We start from the raw sequence: 20,653 nt of genomic DNA on the forward strand, positions 1-20,653 counted from the left end.
GTTACCTGACCTACTGTACAGAAGTGAGAATACTAATGTGACCCATGAGGCCAGGTCTCCCAGATGGCAACATAACACACTGCTCCTACACCACAAGAACTAGCTCTATTATTCAGCTTTTATTGCAATCTCAACACATCCCAGGAGCTTAATAGCTGGAGGTGTTCTTTTGCCAGTGCAACAATTGTGAAGCAAGAACCGAATAAAACAACAGTGGTTTTGTTTTTTTTTTTTTTTAAAGCCTTTAAAATATCTTACACATGACAGCATTCCTCATGATATTATATGAACATGAAAACATGTTTTAATTGTATGATGTTTACATATACAACAACAAGATTAACTGCAAACTTGTCTCTCATGTATAAGAGTGTGCACCTCCTACCATCATATCCTTTGGGGGATATATCTCTGGATTGCACCTTGGGAGCTATGGCTCTCTTGCCATAGGCATGGTTGTCATAACTGTTATATTCAAACGTAGTCTTAGAGTATTTCTCTAGTTCCTTGGCCAAGTTGGAGCGGGGTGTGGTGGTGGGGACATTGTTTCTGTAGCCATACTGAGGGATCTCCAATTGCTTAACAAAGCACATGGGCCTAGAAATTAAAGATATGTAAAGTTTGTTAGATGCAGTTCAGTTTAATGTGTTTGTGCATAATTTATAGTTCAGATTAGAAAATCGTAGTTATTTCTTGTACTCAAGAGAAAGCAATATATTATTGCATTTGCTTGGTTTGGTTATTTTCAGCAGACAAACAATATATATTTTCTTGAACAAAGCCTAGACAAAACTATTTCTAATACCACTAAATGTATCCTGTAGCTATTTTAAAATTCTGTTTTAAAATACTTCAGGGTTTCCCTTTCCCCATGTAAAATTGCATCACATAGCAAACATTTTCTCTTTTGGGAGTGGAAACAAAAAGGGGTAAGAAGACCAACAGGAGAAGTTTGGACAAATTTCTTTAAATATCAAAACCAAAAATTAGCAGTTGAAGCTCCATTTAATCAATAGAGTTTCCTCTAAATTTCTTTCAACAAAGTTGTATGCTGTTTTCCTGTATGTTTTCCAAAAGAGTTAGTCCTGTTTCATCCTGTTTCATTCTTCAGTATACAGATCCAGGTTAATTTTGAGAAATACACATGAGATTCTCACAATCTCTGTGGACTTTGAGCCACTGCCTCACAGGTCCTGCTCACCCTTAAATGAAAGGTTCTGGCAGGAGCTGCAAATCTTGTTATACAGATACATGCATGAAGGAAGGTTCTGTGAATGAATACAGAACAAAACTATCAGCTAAATTTCTCTTTCCTTTAGGGTCAGAGAAGATAACCAGGAAAAGCCCCAACTGATCTTTCAGGTCACTGAAGTAAGTTTTGAAATAGTGAAGGAATGCTGTAGTGAACTCCTCCACTGTCACGCTGTCTTCTGCATGTGGACACAGAAGTCATCATCTCTCAATGTATAAAGCAAGTAAATAAAGGTCAGATCCTGCATGCTTTACCTATATAAGAAAGTGTTATATAAATGAAGCAAATGCTACACAGTGATGCATGTCTACCTGCTGCATTTAGCAGGAGGTAAAGATGATGAACAACAGACCTGAGGTGCTTCTGCTGGAATCAAGAATCATCAAGCTTGTTTTTTTCTTTTTTTTTTTTTTTTTATTATTATTATTATTATTATTATTATTATTATTTCTTTTGTTTTCTCTACTGCATTTATAAACAGAGGAAATAGAAGAAACATTCACAGGATCACAAATTCAGTCAAGATGAGAAGAATCATCATGCTGCCTGACAAAACGGGATGTGGTGTCTAGTAAGAATTAAGTTTTGAATATATATATATCTATTTTTATTTTTTTCTGGAAGAATTCTTTTCATATAATTTAGTCAGGATGTGTATGTAAAAATCGGCCAAAAAAATCATATTATTCATACTATTCCTTTTGACTTATGTATGCTCATTTCTTTAGACAGGTTTCCCTCCAAAATACAGGGCGCTCATGTACACAATGAGCTGATATTAATAGTATTTTGATCCTACCTCAAGATAATCTACACTTAGCTAAAAAAAAATGCAGCTCAATTCCTGCACATTCAGTGTAAAACCAAAATTTCTACAGAACATAAGTCTTATGAATTTGACTTCTTCCAAAGAAATTTTAAATGCAGGTGGGATGGAAACTGGCATGAAGACAAGTATGCGAGATTTACTCTTGGAGCATCTCTCTCTCCATCAGACACCTGCATGTAAATATTATAAATAACTCCCAAGTTCTTCATCTTAAATACTTTAATGATTTAATGGTAAAAGGGAAAGCAGGAGATAAGATGAAAGCATTGGGTGAACTGCCTATAAAATTTGAAACAGGGCAGACTCACAAGCAAAGTTAAAACTTCTATGCAACTTCCTAGGGAGTTTGCCAGCAAACTAGATGAGCTTTTGAGCAGTTGCCTTCTTTGCATGGCATCTGACTTCAGTGACTTCTAATCAGCAGTGTTAAAAAACACTGCATTTTTCATTTAACTTTTTCAATCATTGAGAAATTATATTATTCCCTTAAAAGGTCTTTTTTATTAGCAGGTTTTAAAGAACCTTTCTCTAAGAAAACTGTCTGGGATGCTATATGAAAAATAGCATAACCTGAATTAGGGACAGTTAAAACAAAGCCCATCAAAAATAATCCGAGGAACATAAAAAAGGTCAATAAGCTCTACAAAAAATATTCTGCAGATGTGAACCATAATTCTGTGTTCTTAGGTTTATTGGTGTATTATGTTTTTTGGAAAGGTCATCAAGATTAGATGAAGTTTAAGAGAATATGCAAAGAATAATGTTAATACAGTAAAAAAATTTCATTTTAAGCTACCCTATCAAATTTTAAATCCAAATACGAAGAAACCTACAAGATCAGTAGGAAAAGCTGTGGTACTTCCTTCATGTTCTTCACAACAGCTGAGAGGGATGTACCTAATCTAGCCCACAAATATCTCAGTATCCATGGAGAAATTCTGCAGCTCTTGGGGCATCATCAATATAAGGCTTGTAAAATCATGCAGAGGTCTAGTCCCTTTACATGTATCCTTCACAATCCTTAGAAACAATATTTTTTCCACCCACATATCTCAAAAGAAGAGACAATAGCACAAAGCTGGATACAGCTTTGGATAAATGCAGAATCCTATGTGGATGAAGAAAATGGGTATAATTATGTCAAACTGGTTCAAGGTCCTTCCCATTAAAAAAATTAGGACAATTTTTCTCTCTTTCCATCCTTCCTGGCAGTGAGTGGGGAAACAGAGACAAAGAACTACATCTGACTTTATTTTGGAATCTAAGCTACACACGTCATTTTTCCATGTGTCCTATCAAAAGGTCTACTATTGTTTTGGTAATGCAAATAGGGCTTCTGGTTTAATTTAAACTGATATTTACTAGTAAAAGCCTGCTGAAAAAACCAAGACTTACCGGTAAATATTAGTTTATTCCCAAAAGATACCAACTTTTTTCACATTGTTCTTAGACTTTGCACTCCAGCAGTCATCTTTACACCAAACAATGCCTAAGACAAAAATGAGCTTTTCAGCTTTACATGTATTTGCCAAAATAATTACCAACCCTCCCCCATGTAAATTGAGTGGGAAATATATTCTGTGAGAACTGGATCCAGAAGCCCTAATTCTAACTCTTCTTTAAAGGAGATATATATGTATATACAATGTATATAAATATAAATTCTCAGATTAGGTGAATGTGTGATGAATTCTGCATAATAATAAGTATTATAGTGATTTCTAATACCTTAAAACCCGATCTGATGCCTGGTTTGATTTTGACACATCACAGTTCTGATGCTTCTCTTGAGCTTTAGCCAGTTTCTCTGCTGCAGCAATAGGACATCCAGAGAGGCTGCAATTACAGAAAGGAAATTTAATTGTCTTGTCCTGCGTAGTTTCACATTATAGCACTGATCCAATTACTCCTTCTCCTCCTTAGCCTGCATCAGGAAGAATCTGAAGGAAAAGACTTTCCAAAAGCTTTTTGGTCATATGTATTTTCTCTAGACTTTCTTTCTTCTGTTTTCAAAGTTGCATGGTAGATCTTATAACTGCTCTTCTTCTCTGACTGTATATGGGTAGATTATTTATGGATGTCAGCCAGTGAACATACCAGTAAGAGAGGAGAATATAACCTGGAATCTACTGTGCAGCTCTGTTAGCAGATTTGTGACCTTTACACATCTACAAATGTTGCCAATGAAATGGCTGCTGAAGATGATTAAATGACAGTACCATTTAGGCCAAATTTTGTGCTACTTCACACTTCATTTAGCTCCATTAACTCCAATCTTTTTGCAAGGCATATAAATGAGTGCAAAATTTGGCCTAGGGTCTCTAAATCTACATCTCATATATGTTATACTTAGTGTTTGTTCATGAATTTCAAGCACTAAGGTATGTTTCCTAATAGTAGATGATGTAACATGAAAAGAAATTGCACTTGAATTAAAATTCAATTAAATTTGCAAATGCTGTACTATTATTAAAGTGACTAAAATATGCCTGATTCTTCTGGAAAAGATTTAGAACATTGAAAAACAAGTATATTGATGCCAGCAGATGGTGCTCTTAGTGAAGCTGTAAAAACCTGTGACCTGACAATGGAGGGGGTTCTTTCCTTGTCACAGTCTATCGAACACTTATGTGACCGCAGCTCTCTGTGTTCTCCACAGGAAAAGAAATTAAAATGAAAGGCAAATCAGCGCATTCCCAGATGTTCCTTTCTCCAAAGGGAAAAAAAAAATAAAAATGAAGCAGAGCAAAATGCCCCAAAAGCTGCAGAAAGAGGTGAGCACAGACTGCAGACTGCTCCCCTCAGCCCTCCCTCATTGTCCTAGATCTGCAGAGGGGTGAGAGTGCTCTGGAGTCATACCGGAGGGCAGCTGCTCTCTATTGACATACTCTTCTTCAATCACCTCCAATATTCTAGTAGATATCCAACCAAAATTGAATGCTGCTTCAAGCAGTAGTAAATCCCTGAAAACCTTCTCAAAGATTTTTGCTGCATCTAGTAGCAATGTCACTACAGAGAAGAAAGGGGTACCCGAGTTTCTTGATGAGGTACCCACGAGAGTCCAGGAGGCATGTAAGGGGGCAGTAACCCATAAGACTGAACATCCAGCGCCTTAATAATGTAATCCCTTAAACCTTTATGTTACAATTAACAGTAAAAAAGGAATTAGATAATAGGAACTTTGCATCCTTTTACCCTCTACTCGCATTTCCTGGATTATTTATTTTTTTTTCCTAAATTGTAAGGAAATAAGCAAGACCTCATTATTTGTGGAAAAACTATGACATACTAAAATTTCTAGTAACTTTTTTTTTCTCATGTGTGTCAGAATTTAAAAGGCAGTGACATCCCTTGTATAAGAATCAATTATTAATTTTAGGAAACTATAGAAAAGTTATATTTTTCTCAATCTTCCTTTGCTTGACTATTTATATTGAGCATTTTTGGCTTCTAATTTAAATTTAATGAGACATTTTCATAATGTTTCTTAATCAAGCAAAATTCTACTTTAATTATATCTGAATAAAGATTTGGGGGTTGAGACTTTTTTTTTTTTTAGTTGAAAAGTTAACTCTTAGTGTCTGTGTATTCAAAATGTTGTTTCTCGTGTATAGAATATCATTTTTAGGGGTAGAGTGGATTTTTTCATGCAAAACAGTCTCTGAAGAGAGTGAAGTGTGGGGACGAGAACTCTGCACTAGTCTTGATGATATTGGCAGACTCTTCCTTGTCCCTGTGACAGAGAAGAAGTCATACCATTCATTTTGCATCACTGCTAATACCAATACAGAAAGAAAAAAACAAACAAACAAAAAATCACCACACCCAAAAACCTAATGGATGATTAAAGTGTCTTCTGTGAATCAATTCATCCATACTGAAGCAAATGAACACTTGTCCTCCCCAGAAAATACATGAAAAAATGTTACTCTTTAAAGCATATGAAGCACCATCTGTCAATCTTAGAAACAGAACAACAGAACACACACTCACACTTCCCCCCCTGCCAATGGACTGCTAGAAGGGCTGCAGTTCGGAGGCACTGTTCCCTCTAGATTGGTGTCCAGTGATGGAATCCTTACCTTCGGTGGGAATTCCTGTTGCTATTTACGTGGCCCCGGCCTGTGCAGCCTGGTGTAGGACACTTAAGAACATTTTCATGCATGGCAAGAACTTGACAAGGAGAGTAAGAGAAAACAGCAGAGTATGAAAACAAGAAAAAAAAAATCAAATCCCAGTATATATGAAACCATTTTAAAACAAAGCAGGATTCATTAACAACCAGCATTCCTCAAAATACACGTGACACACATAGCCAATAAAGCCTGATGTGGGAAGTAAGTATTGTGACCCTATGCTCTTTAACACAGGGCAACAGTGAAAATTAGGTTACTGAACCTATAATCAAAAGTATCTTCCGTGCAACAATGAAGCAAAAGACTTCCAACATCTTCTTAGTAAAAAAACACTGAGCAAACACCCGCTCAGTAGTAAACTGTGAACTAGCAAAAATCCAATTAAAAATATGGACTCAAAAAATTCTTTCAGGAAACGTATGTGCTCAAAATATACAAGTTTATATACACAGTATCAAACTCAAGAACGAAAATCTGCTCTCAAGTTATACTGGTAGAACATTTTATTTTAAATATACCTCAGCACAACCCTGATTAGAATTTGATACTAACTATAAGACAGTCCAATTGATCTAGTGCCCAGTTCTGCCCATATCTACATAGAAATACCATTCATGTTTATATGACGAGCAGAACTGGTCATTTTATTTTAACTTGCATTGTCCACAGATGTGAAAATTGCAATGGATAGATTATTATAATTATTATTTTAGAGACTGAAAACTAAAAAAAAAAAAAAAATCAATTAAAAATTGAGGGATGGTGGAAAACAAAACAAAGCAAACAACAACAACAACAAAAAACAACCTTTGTAAAAAAAAGAAACAAGTGGTACAAGCTTAAGCAAATAAACTGCTTTACATCTGCATCCATTGCAAACTGGATGGAAAATTTACTCCCAAAGCTGCTCAGAGCAACTCTTTTTGGAATCATAAAACTTATGCTGTGAATTGCCAAATTATCAAGAGCTTTTTGGTAACACTAAACAGTTTTGTATGATGTGAGACATATTTGAATCCATGTCTCAGAGCTGGATTGGCAGTATATCACTATGGAAAGAGGCCATCCAGCTCTTGCAAAATTCTGGTTTTCTCATACAAGAACTAGTCTGGAAGCCTGTATTTAGTTCTCACTCAAAAAAAGTTCTAATAAAATCAGTGAATTCCTTGACTGAGTAAAGAACTGAATAAAAGCTGTTCAGAGACTTGAGAAATTAACCACATATACTGATTAAAAGATAACCATCATCATCATCCCTTCATCAGCGTACTAAAACATGTATAGATGTAAAAGCTTTATTCTGAAATTCCTACTATTCAAAGCTGTTCTTGAAACATGCTTCACAAGGCCAACATCACAGGAAAAAATAAAAAGATGAGCTCACCTTTTACATTTTATTAGGTACAAGAGCATGCAAACAGTTTAAAGCTATATTCTTCTTTGATTTACAAAGTCTTCTAAAGAGCTTTTTATTTACCATTTATAAAAATGAGAGAACTTTGAGCAACTGAAAAAATATTTGTGCTTCAGAAAATTACAAGGTCTTGCAAAGGAGAGAAATGAATCTATCTGTTCTACTGTATTCAGAGATCGACCAAGATGCAGCAGTTTCCTAAAGCACTTCCTCAATACTACTTGGCAAAGCCACTCTACCATGAAAGAGGAAACTTCTTATGTCTGCTACTCTTGGTGTGCAGACCTATTTCCACTTTTTTGTCCTTCAGAGTCCACTTCCCTTTGGAAATTGGGGAACATTTAAGTCCTGTCTTTAATGTTTCTTTTAGTCATCTATAAATCTATTGATATTAGGTCTGTAAGTGCTGATGGACAGTGGGGATTTTAGGCTATAGGATTCAAAGGAATAAATAAATTTTAAATTAGTGTGAAAGAGAACTGTATCTTAGGTAGATGCCTGTCTGACATATAGCAACATAGAGCAATTAGCTTCAACAGAACTATGCCATTTCTACCAGCCAAGGAGGTGACTTCTAGAAATGGATCTCTCTGCTTTCTGATTAATGTCTGTGTCTGGATGGGTGAACCTCCCTCATACAGAATCCATTGACAAGGCAGAAAATTCTAGCCATGTAAATTACAGGGGAATATTGCTCAAAATCCTGAGGTGTGTAACTAAGTAAACAGTCAGATTGTTATTATTAATAATATAAATTAGTTTAAGATAAACTATGTTTAAGACAAAACACCAACAAAGGAAAGGGGCTGCAATTTTTTCAAGTACAATTATTCCTGTACGAGACAACAGGGACAATTGATGTGACATCAGCATGCAGAAGTAAAAGCAGTGCACATCTTCTGAAAACCTTTTTCTCTGTTGACTGAATAGATCTATTTAAAAACAACCTAGGATTCTTAAATCAAAGAATACAGCTTTAAAAGTTGTTCTTTCAGTGTAAAAGTTAGTAGAGAATAGAAATGATGGAATAAAGGAAAAAGTATAACACAGAACAGTTGACTAAGTTGAGACAAACCATACTGAAAAATAAAATTAATTTTTAAATAAAAGGTTTATAAAGCATGCTAGAAAAATCTTTGTAGTTTTATCCCCAGTTTCCATGAAACAATGTGAACTTACTTTCTGGAGGGACCCTATCTTTGTGTGGGCATCCTGACAAACTGCGGTGATGGGGGTAAAGCCCCGTTACATGGCCAGTTCCATCACACCCAGGGGTAGGACATTTGCTCTCTTTCTTTTCTGTTCTTGAGGGATCTATAATTTACAACAAATGTGTCAAGTGAATGATGCTTTACACATTTCTGTAAGAAGGTTCATTTAATCATGTCATTTACTCTTTGGTAAATGTTTTTTTTTTTTTTTTTTTTTTTTTTAATGAAAACTAGAAGAAAAAAAAACAACAAGTAAACAAAAAACCCTTCTACTTCTTAACAGAGTGTTGTCACTTTTATCCCATTATCTTCTTTTCAGACTGCCGGCTCCTATGATCATAGCATAGATCCATTCAGAGTGATTGGAAAATGACCATTTTATAGCAAAGCCATACCACTGTCAATCAACATTCTGCTGGCAAGCACCAGCTCAAGGGTGTAAGGTCATTTGGAAACTGTTTAGTTGGAGTTTCCCTTTACATTCTAATTTGCCTGATTTATTAAATTCTGCAAACTTATTGTCATAGAAGTTCAATGTCCTCAGAGTAGCAAACCCAACTCTTTAAAATAATGATTCAATGATTCAGCATAAATATATCCCTTTTCCAAGGTTCTCTGAGCAGATGATTCTTTTTTCTTTAAATTAATTATAAACAGTAAAATATTTCTTTCTCTTCAATAAATTATGGTGGGGTAAACATTGTAATCAGAATTACTGAGAGTACCACTTACTGTGTAAATTTGTGCCATTACAAAAATGCATATAATGCTATAATATTCATATGCTTAAAAGGTTAATGATCTTTTAGAATGTCGTTGGATCTTCTGTCTACAAATCAGTGAAAAGTCTGAATAGATATTTTTTCAACAAAATAAGGTTTTCTGCCAAGAAAGTAGTGAAACTGCTGATGAAATTTATCTTGAACTAGAATTTGCTAACATACTTTATCAGCTTGTTTATTTTACAGAACATCTGGAAATAACATTCCTAGCCTTCCAGCCCAGCACATGATACAAATCATGTATCATTTTGATTAGAGTTGTCAGATTTTGAAGACTATTGTAAATGTTTATACTAGTATTGAAGGAATAAAATTCAGGATACTCTAACTGCTACCATTCTGGATCACAATCACACAGCATCCCCTTTCTATCTTTTTTTCCAGCCTCCTTTCAATACCCAGTCTGAGCTATCCTCATCTAAGTATTTTTTGCTGCTCTTGTCATTGCTCTGCTTCAGGTATTATGCTTTCTTCTCTGGAAAATAAGATTTTGCTATGTGTTTTATACAAAGTTTTTCTTACATTAAATTCCATCCCAGCTTTAATAAATGCAATCCTCAGTACAATCAGTGGAAATTTCAGTACTTGCAGACCTTCACACACAACCCATTTTTTTTTTAAGCATGAATAAATAGAATCCAGAGCTCATGTTCAGTTGTGGACTTATTTTTCCCTGATTTCCCTCTAGTAGTTTTATATGAATATACTTTTACATTCCAAGTCCATCTGAAACGCCTTCATTTTAGAGAAATTCTTCAACTCTTTTCAAATGACTCTCCATGTTTTAAATCCATTCTTCAATTTTAATGTGATATTTAAACCTTGGATTTTGCAAATGGAATCCCTAATTGTGAAAGTTTTACTTTACTTAGCCTGCATGTTAACTGTAGTATACAGTTCTTTTTTTTTTTTTTTTTCTTCTTTCCCCACACTCTTTAATGATAAATGCACATACATATCCATCTTCAAAATGCTATACAATTATCACAACACTCTTGGAAATACCATGATCTTATACTTCAGGAAATTGTAACAAAGAAATCAAAATGTTAAACCCAAGGCCACAAAAGGAGTGAATGTCAGAGGAGGGATTAGAATTCTTGCCAGATAGGCCTGTGCTGAGACCACTAGAACAGCAAGCCCACAGCTACATACATACACAACTCTAAGCAACTCTTCATGTCAAATACTTTGGGATGTGTAAAAGTAGATATGTGAATAAGTAATGTAAATGAAATATAAATTATGTAAATATAACAATATTCAAAGACTGCAAAAATGTAGATGATTAGTAGACCATAATGGCTTTTTATACATTTTAAACTAAAGAAACTTTAGCTACTCCATGTTGTTGTAACTCCACTGAGGTCAATGAATGCATTCTAATTTAGAGCACCTGAGGATCCGGACACTTAACATTTTACAGTGTCAAATAAATAATCTATAGTATTCAGGTCTTTATGCTGTAAGGTTATAGCATGATATCAGATCTTTAATAGCCTTTATGGTCTAATGAGTCAGAAAAGATGCTGTATACTATTCTTAATGATTTCAAAACTCACATAAAATTGTACTTGCAAAATTTCCCATTGCTTTTAATGGAAGACGTCTGACTAAACTTTCCATAACTTTTTACAAAGTACTAGATACTCTTTTGTAAATCCTTTCCTGCTAAAGGGGAGAAATATTGCACAGTTTTATTTAATTCTGCAACATTTCTTTGTTCTTTGTCACAATGGGAGTATTGGCTGAGTGAATGTTGCCAGAGGACTCAAAAGGTCTTAATCATAAACTTCAGAAGAAAGTTTAGACAGTTGTTTAGATAGTTTTAAACAGCAGGGAAAAATTAGTCAGTGGTCCTTTAATGGATGTTTCACTGATTTCTGAAAGCAGAACTCCTCAAAACAAAAGGCAGAGGTATTTCTCACTGCAAACCTGCATATCCAAAAAAATTATTGACCATATCATACATCTCTGTGGATAACACTTCCAGGAGTATTTGGAAGATAATACGTGAGTTCAGAACAAACAATATAATCAATTGCCTTACTTAAAGCTTACTCTCTCAACAAGTGCAATAGCATTTCTTATGTTTTTCAAAGTAAGGAAGGAATTGTTTTTTTTTTTTTTTTTTTTTTTTTCTTTCTTGCCTTAAAACAAAACAAAACAAAACAAAACAAAAACGAAGTGTAGAGCTATCCACTGCACAAAGTTTCTTGGTCCAAACTACCACAACATTTAATGTTGTCTTTCGTGTCCTTGGCTGGGGTTTGGACCCATTATTGATTCAGCTGCCAAGGGACGGAATGGTTCAAAGAAGCTTCAGAATTTACTGAAATATTTAGTCCATACTTTTGTCATTGTTAGAGATTATACTGTCTTTTTGGAGATCAATATGCAGAAATACTTTCCTATTCATACAGAGACTGGAAGGGCTGGACATTACCAGAATTAAAAGACTTGAAAAAATAATAATGTTTTATTGTGTTTTCTGTGGTTTTATTAGAGACACATATCCAAAGGGAAAAGGCACCTAATGTATGTCATATGTGAACAACATTTAGAACAACATCTGCATGGCTATGCAGTAATACACTAACTAACATTGTCTTCCCCAAGTACCCAAAGTTACTAAAGCATTCACTGGACTATGCTTTTTTTTTTTTTTTTTTTTTTTCTCCAAAAAAAAACCCAACAACAATACTTCACTAAAATACATAGCACAAGAGTATTTAACAACAGTAATTTCTATGCTTTTCTAAGAGACTGGACATTACTTTTCTTTAAGTTTTGTAAAAAAAGATCAAAGCCTTTCTTGGACCAAGAGATTGCCTACCTGAATGATACAGGGAGATCTTAGGGAGTTACTTTTTCCAAACAAGGAATTATAAAAAGGAGGAAATTGCCAACCATCTCAGTTCATTTTCAGAAAGGAATCCAAGTATTGTTATAACAAATATAAGATGAAAGCAGTCCCTGCTTAGCAAGTCCTAAGAAATACCATGTCCTCAACTTCCACTAAAGTCAATGGGAATTAAGGGTGTTCAGTGAATCTCAGGATATACTGAACAATTTATACAATACAGCCCTACATGTACAGATGTCGATATATTAAAGAGAGGTGTGGTAATATAAAAACACCATCACCAGGATAATCTCATAAATTAAAACAATTAAAACTCATTCTAAAGGTAACCTTTAGTCTGTTTTTTGTTTGTTTGTTTGTTTGTTTGTTTGTTTGTTTTTTGGTTTGGTTTGGTTTGGTTTTGGTTTCTTTTATATTGAATTATGGTCAAGGCAGCACCTTAACTGTTTCCACAATGGAATGAAACCAGTGAAGTGGAATGCACATAAGAAAGAAATTGCTATTGATCTCAGCCCAGGCCACACCATGCCTTGCATAGCAAATGGTTTCCATTACCTTACTATCTTAAGATAATTAATGTGCAGTCACTGCCCCTATCTTATGTTATCGGTCATTCTGATACTGTTCAATTCCTATCAGGCAATTCTACATTTTAGATGGGAGATGCTTCATCAATAACTGTCGTTTGATGATAATTTTATAAATCACGATGCCACCTACCCAATCCAACCTGTAAAATATGCACTTTAAAACTGATTGACTACCTGCTACATAATACCCCACTCTCATATATAGTTTGTTTTTAGTAATTACTGTAAAATGTATTAAATGCTTGAGAAAAATCTTTGCCTCTTTCAACATGATCTCTTATTTGCATTGTTTCCCTGGAAAGTTATTATTATTATTTTTTTAATTTAGCCAAATGGTATTCACTGAAATACTGTACATATTTCTAACATTGCAGAATGATTTTTTTTTAAATAGTCACAGCATGACACTATTTTACAATCATGCCATACTACTACAATTTCAACAAAGTTCCCATTTTGTAGAATTAATAACTTCATTTCAGAATTCTACGCAAAACTTAACATATTAGCTCATACTTTCTTATGACATAACATACGGTATATAGAAATATTACCTTTACCATAATATGGCTTTTTGACATGGCCGTCACTGGGTTTAGGCTTCCTGTCATCCCCAGAAAGTTGTCTTGGAGACTGTTCCTCAAATGATCTCATATTATCCCTCCTTCCAGCTTCCACTGCCATTTTTTCTCTCATGGCTTTTGCTCTCTCAGTTTCCAAAGCAATTGCTTTCTCAAGAAGGGTTAAGTTACCTTTTGTCATATCAAACACTTCTTCAGACCTATCTGAAGTAATAGAGGTGGTATCATCGTCTCTTTCATGACAACCATCCTCCTTTGCACAGCTAGAAAAAGTCCTAGATCTGGGGCTCAACTGTTCTTCAAGCCTCATTAGGTTCATCATATCAGAGTAATTCCGGTCTGGTGTTCTTCCTTGGAAGTCATCTTCTTGCCTGACATGCTGACGAGTGTTCATGTTTTGTTGTTGATTTCTTTCCTGTGGGTTTGTCTCACTGAGTTTCCTAGCCAGATCAAAACACTGGTTCCTTAAGCACTCCAAACTGCTGAGACACACCTCTTCATCACTCTCCTCCACCATTTTTTCCGTAAGTCCATTGTTCACAGGCTTCCCTAGCATTACAAAGTTCATATTCCTATTATCTTGCTGTGAAGTATTGTCTGCATAATTTCTGTCATTAATGTTTTCTGATAGCACTACACCATGTCCTTGTGCTAGTAATTTAAGGGAGTCCACTGTTTCCCTAACAACGTCACTGTCTAAATCTAAACTCAGCTCACTTTTCCGACCAATATTTTCATTTTTGTCACTATCATCTTCCAGACTATTAGATGTATTGCTGTTCATTTCTGATTCTGTCCTGGCTCTGTATGCAGCATCCTCTGCAATTTTGCCAAGATTTAACAATGACTTGGCCACCAGTTCATCGTAATTATCATACTCATCATTATTGTTATCGTCTTTTTCTGTGTCTTGCATTATTCGAGTATTGTGACAATTCATTTGATGGTCTTCTGCATAAAAAACAGAAACAAAGAAAGAAACAAAGAAAGAAAGAAAAAGGAAAAGAAAAGAAAAAAGTGGCTACAATTGGAACTGTTGTTGCAATCGCATGGACAGAAAACAAACTGCATGTCAAATATTGTTAATCATACAGCAATTCTATTACACTAAGGCCCATGTGCAGTTAAGTTTTATTAAGTGAATTTCTCTATAGTCCATGAGGCTATTTTTGTTTATTTGCTATTCACATGAATTTCTTTCACAAGTATGATAAGAAAAAGACAATCAAAATGCTAATTACTATTACTGCTAAAGTATTATGGCATAGAAACTTATGTTTCTCCTTTCATTCCTAGAATTATAGTTTTATGGGGTTTTCTACAATCATATCACTAATATGACATAATTGCACAGGTTTCAAGCTTTTCTCACTCCTGTATCTCTTGTAAATGTGGAAGGTGGCAAAGGAGTGAGTACTACTGGATTTATTCTCTTAATGGTGAGTAACATTCACCAAAAGAGAAAGAATATACAAGAGACAGATTTTTTTTTTTTTTTTTCACACCATACACACCATTAACACTAGATAACCAATAACTATGTGCAAAGATCAAAATAACATTTTACTTAGTGGATCCATCAGTAGAAATCAAGATCTCTCAGTTTAGCTATGTAAACTGTGGAAAAGAATTTTAAAGTACTTGTTACATGAAGGGAAGATAGAAGCAATGATATGTATAATACAATTTTAAGTTAATATGCTAGCCCAAATTATATGGTCATACATGTATGGTAGGGCTGTTATTTCTACTACCCTGAATATTGTAACAGAATGGTGCAAAGTTACTATGTTTTACTTAGCTTTGCCTTAGTAACTGCTGAAAAATAGGGGGGGTAACTTAATAAGATGGAGTCAATGTGTGGCCCTGAGGGTGAGATTCATTTCACCTGACTTTAGATATGAGTGAGGCAGGCATCCATACCCCAGTAAGCAATAATCCTGTCCTTGGTCAATAAGAGAAGCAGACACTGTAAAGCTATAATCCACCTGATTTGGTTGTCTTCCTCAGAATAAAATGAATCACTTACTAGAAGTGCTTGTTTCTCTTCACTGACAATGAAGGGGCTCAGAGTAGATGCCTACCTTAAAGATATCTGTATTTGGTCAGATGAATATCATCCAGACATCATTTTCTGATATCTAATGTTAACTCAGAAGTTATCTCATTCTTAGACCCATTCTTAAAACAGATATACATTCACCATTATTTACTAATGAACATCTCATAAATTCTGTTTTATTTATCAGCTACCCAAGCAATATTTAAATATTTAGCATCACAACTTGAAAAGAATTTACTAAATCTGTTGTTAGGTTGACATGCTAGGCCAGTTTTTCAGCTGGTACAAATTGAAAGAAATCAGTAGAGCTAGGACAATTAACACCTGCTCAAGAGCTAGTCCATCAATTTGTAATATCATCTTTTCAGCTCAGGTGTATTTGCAATACTGTTACATCTAAATACGTAGCACTTTCTAAAGTATGACTTTTATGTTTTGGATAAACAAAACAAAGCAGAAAATTGCAGGTTGTAGGTGGCTTTGTATACTAACATTTTGATGATAAGAAATGTTTTTTTATAAAAATAATTTTTATGTCAGTGGACAAGATAATAAATCAGTGTTTTAAATACAAAGCTCAATAGCACAATAATTAATGTTTCAGCCACAAGATAGTATGCCTTCTACACAGTGGTTAGGGATCCTGGGATGATAGTAGGCTGTAGTTAAGCGGCAGACCTGATAGATGACTAGGCTATGTCTAGGAAAAACAAAAACAACAAAACAACTCTAAGTGTTATAGCATTATACATAGAAGATAATTAGCAGGGAAGGATGTTTGTTATTTTTACATAACAAGTTATTCTAAGTCAGTAATGGGTTATCTATTTATTATCAAAAGTGGTTTTATTTTAGTTGCTCAAGATAAAAAATACTCATATTTATGTTTCAGTCTCTAAAAAATTAAGTATATCAGAGTATCAATTTGTCAGTATAAAAGTAAGGGATGTCACATATGCTTCCTATTTGAAAAAATTCTACCTTGAATAACTGCATAGAAGTAGGCAGTTAAGGATTACTGGATAATTAGTTTGTACCATTTGAAAAGCAAATGTTTTAATACATTGATGATCATCTTCTAACATGAAATGTACAAACAAATCCCACATTAATTTAAATATTAAGGCTAAAATCTATTGCCAGGAAGACTGCTCAGTAGAAACAGCTGCTTTTACGGGGTGCAATTAGTTATTTCTGATGGGCAATCAGATGTAGAAGAAAGAACATCAAAGTAATTAAAGAAGAAGTAAGTTATATGTCCAGAACTGACAGTGCCTTTGCATTTAGCGTGAGGCATACAGAAACACTGGTGAAATAAGTCCAAATCGAACTTTAGCAAGATACCGAAGTATAGTGTAGGAAGAAATATTTTCTTGAGCCATCCAGAGAATTGTAAGGTATGTAGTAGCTATACTACAGAAATTTTCAAAATGTGAAAAATTTTGAGGATTTTTTTTTTTTTTTTTTGATAAGGGCTTTTGTGTTTACATGAATGAGGGTCATGTAAATGATCATCAGGGGAGGAATGTATTCTGGTTTGCCTCCACAACAGTGAAAAGTCAAAATATGAATCACGTACTGTATGAGTGAAGACATGTAAATTCCTTTTGAGTAGGTGAAGCTGGGTGAAAGCTGTAACTAATATTTTTATTCTGTTTGATTGGTTATATCCTTTTCAGGGCTCCTGCCCGTTCAATCCTAAAAAGAAGAAGAAAAAAAGGTGGTGGAGGAGAAGAAAGTGTAAAGCATGAATCCTTGATGAAAGAGGCAGGAAAACAAAAATATTTTAATCTAGTTTCATTCCTCCTCTTTTAATTTTTGTCCTTTTCTTGCATTTTCTACTTTCTTTATCAACTATTGTTTTCACATTTCTTATCTTCATGAAGTATTTAATTTCAATGAAAAGGATATCTATATATACTGTACCATCTTCTCCAGATAAGAGTCTGTTAGATTCTGAGCCTTCTGGCCTGCTCTAGTGAAGCACCTGTGTCACCTGTTTATTAAACCAAATGTTTGAGTACTGAATTAGTTTGCGTATTAATTAAGGGTACTTCTACAAAATATGCTAGCCCAGCAGTTCTGTGCGAACCTATGTGTCTTTTCTTTTATTCAGCTCTGTAAAAGAAAATCTTGTTTTCACTTCATTTTTCTATGCTTCCTAACATTTTACCTTTAACTTGGTACCAACCTTTATACTATATTGTTTAATGGCTATGTGCTAAATAAAAGCATATAGCTTTTAGTAAAGCTTATAGCACTAAAATACCTACTCTACTCCTTACAGAATTTTTGGAACCATTGACTCAAATTGCAGTTTTTAATTTGAAGAAGCATCTGAGTTTGTCTCAAAAAGAAACAAGTTAGCCAATCAGCTGAAGAGTGAACGAAGTCATCATCTCCCTTTTTTCTGTAAGCTTTGGGGTTGTGTGGAAAAGGAATATACAACATAGTCTAAAAAGAATATCAGATTATTTTAACCGTCATTCCCAGAATACCATGACAATTTAGATATTCTTATTGCAATATTTGTTCTGTTTAACTCTCAAAAGATAAGACAGGCAGGGAAACTATAGTGGAGGATATGTGGAATAGCTTTAAAGAGCTGGAAGCCTTCAGCTACCTGAACACAAATGCATTTTTGTATGGCACTAAAAAAAAAAAAAGTGAATAATTTGATTTCTTATTGCACCTTTCATCCAAGGATCTCAAAGCACTTTACAAACATTATGTTAAAAAGCCTCACAACACCCCTGTGAGGTAGGTATTTTAAGCCCATTTTACAGATGGGAAATTGAGATACAGAGAAGGTGAGTGACTCCTTCCATGTCATACAGTGAGTCACTGGAGAATAAGGACTATAGCTTCTATATCCATGATTGCTTCCTCTCTTTGTTCCTATCACATATATATGTGAACAAGTTTTTTGGCAGAATAAATGGCTTGGTATGATTTCAGTGTAGGGAGTCATGAAAAACAGCACCCTCTTTTTGAAAATGATAATATACAGCATTTAGTTTGAGAGATTCTGCAGAGAGAGGCAATGATACTTCAGTTAAAGCAGCTACATTCCTATCAAAGACCAAAGACTTCATGAACAAGAAGTCTTGTGTGTATCAAATTACTCACTTTCTCCCAAGCATGGGAAAACACGATGGCTAACAAGCTGAACCTATATGTGGTTATATAGGCTTCCTGCCCAGAGAAACAGTTTCATTATCCATGCATCGTTGCCTGTTTTCGAACACTTCACTGCTCTTGCTACTTCCACTTGTCAGTTCCTAAGTTCTTAGCGTATGATACTACTGTGCTACCATTTTTCTCCTAAGCTGTAAAGTGAGGTTCATGCATATTTAGCAAGTCAGTCTTGGCACAAATGAATCCCAAATCTTGCAATGTTACAACATCATATGGGGTAGGGGGCTGTTTGCACATTGAATACTCCTCTGGAAAAATCTACAAGTAAGGAAACTGAGGACATACAAAATATAGTGAGCTTCCAACAGCTGACATGGTTTTGGTTTCAACTTCACTCCACACTGAAGAAATAGAGCACACATATAATTCTACTAAACAAAATCTCTAGAACTCTGAATACTCTTATTGATATGGTATTTGGAACACAGCTGAAGCTGTCAAACTTTTCTGTTTCAGGTACACACTGGAAACTGAAGTTGACCATGTGCAGTTCTTCATCTCTGCAAAAGTTCTGGAAGTACTTACTGAAGTACTGAAATACTTCCTGAAGTATTCAAATAATAACCAATATTCAAAACAAAATAAATGAAGAGTGGAAGTCATTAAGCATGGCAAGGAAGGTCTGAGCTAAAGAACACAGCATATTGCAGTACAATTCAGTTTAGGAAAGTAGGAATGAGAACTATAGAACAAGCCCATACAGACTTTCAAGTATTGTACATAATTTGCTTGCTTACCATATATTTTTACCATGTTTTTTTTTTTTTTTCCTGTTACATTTTGATCTTTTCATTTTCTATCTTTTCATTTTCTACATATTCCATTTTTTAACTCGATTTGCTCATTGGAAAAATAATCAATACTTTTTTTTTTTTTTTTTTTTCTTTCCCCTCCTTTTTTTCTTTTTCTTCTTTTTCCTAAGGTTTAAAAGGGATCTTTACAGATCTGATTTTCTTTCCTGCTCAGGAGTGTTTACTGATATACAAAAATATTCCTTTTTTTTTTTTTTTTTTTTTTTTTTTTTTCCCTTTTTGCTATTAAAATACATTTGAAATAGAAACAATGAATATGGATAAATTATTTTGGCATATCAGCATTTTCAAAATTTTTGATTTCTACACAAACCAGTGTATTCTCATCTAAGTGCATAGGTGTTTGTATATAATCAATGCCATGATATATTATTTTTTCTTCACTTAACCTATCCTTGCAACCTCTTACTATGCCTTACCTCTGCTAGACCTGCATGAATAACATCCTAATTTGTAAGTATTCACATGAGGTATTGGTAGAATACAGAGTTTCTTACTTGGGTTATTCCCACTTATAGAATCAAGCAGGAACTTCGTGAGAGAGAGAGAATCAGATAATCCAGAAGAGGAGCTTCTAACATATTTTTTCTTAAATGAAGTATTTTGTTAATCATCCCTGTTTTCCCACTATATGTCCCTATTAGCCACCTGATACAGGTAGCTCTGTACAGTTTTGGAAAAGGACCCTGAAAGGTACCTGATGAAGATACTCTGACCTTGACTGTGATAGTGTTGCTTCTAGTGACAGATATTGCAAAATGTTATTAAAAAATATCAATTTCCTGACAAACTAATGTGCTTAGTTATGATTTCCTCTTTTTACCACAAGACAGTACTTGCCTTTCTCTGGTCTTAGAGCATCTCACACGCCACTTCACATTGTATTGGTGTCAGAATTGTGAGATAGATGAGATTGGATG

General features: G+C 34.5%; 1 protein-coding gene and 1 long non-coding RNA gene across 24 annotated transcripts in view; one reads left to right on the forward strand and one right to left on the reverse strand.

Moving 5' to 3' along the window:
- The window catches only part of MYT1L (myelin transcription factor 1 like), a 331,824-nt gene that overhangs the window by 70,284 nt on the left and 240,887 nt on the right, over nt 1-20,653 (reverse strand). For 14 of the 23 annotated variants that reach the window (XM_068678497.1, XM_068678494.1, XM_068678495.1 and 11 more), the window contains 5 exons: nt 13,635-14,612; nt 8,811-8,945; nt 6,164-6,254; nt 3,810-3,917; nt 386-597 (listed from right to left, as the gene is read on the reverse strand). In XM_068678497.1, coding sequence (XP_068534598.1) covers nt 386-597; nt 3,810-3,917; nt 6,164-6,254; nt 8,811-8,945; nt 13,635-14,612 — 1,524 coding nt within the window. The remainder of the gene's footprint in view (nt 1-385; nt 598-3,809; nt 3,918-6,163; nt 6,255-8,810; nt 8,946-13,634; nt 14,613-20,653) is intronic. The other 9 variants (XM_068678499.1, XM_068678508.1, XM_068678515.1 and 6 more) reach the window with 3 other exon arrangements.
- Nucleotides 14,622-19,039, forward strand: LOC137854712 (uncharacterized). Its single transcript, XR_011095344.1, has 3 exons — nt 14,622-17,120; nt 17,403-17,490; nt 18,011-19,039. It is a non-coding gene; the product is annotated as an uncharacterized lncRNA (long non-coding RNA).

This window comes from Anas acuta, chromosome 3 (genome assembly GCF_963932015.1).
Source record: "Anas acuta chromosome 3, bAnaAcu1.1, whole genome shotgun sequence".
NCBI lineage: Eukaryota > Metazoa > Chordata > Aves > Anseriformes > Anatidae > Anas > Anas acuta.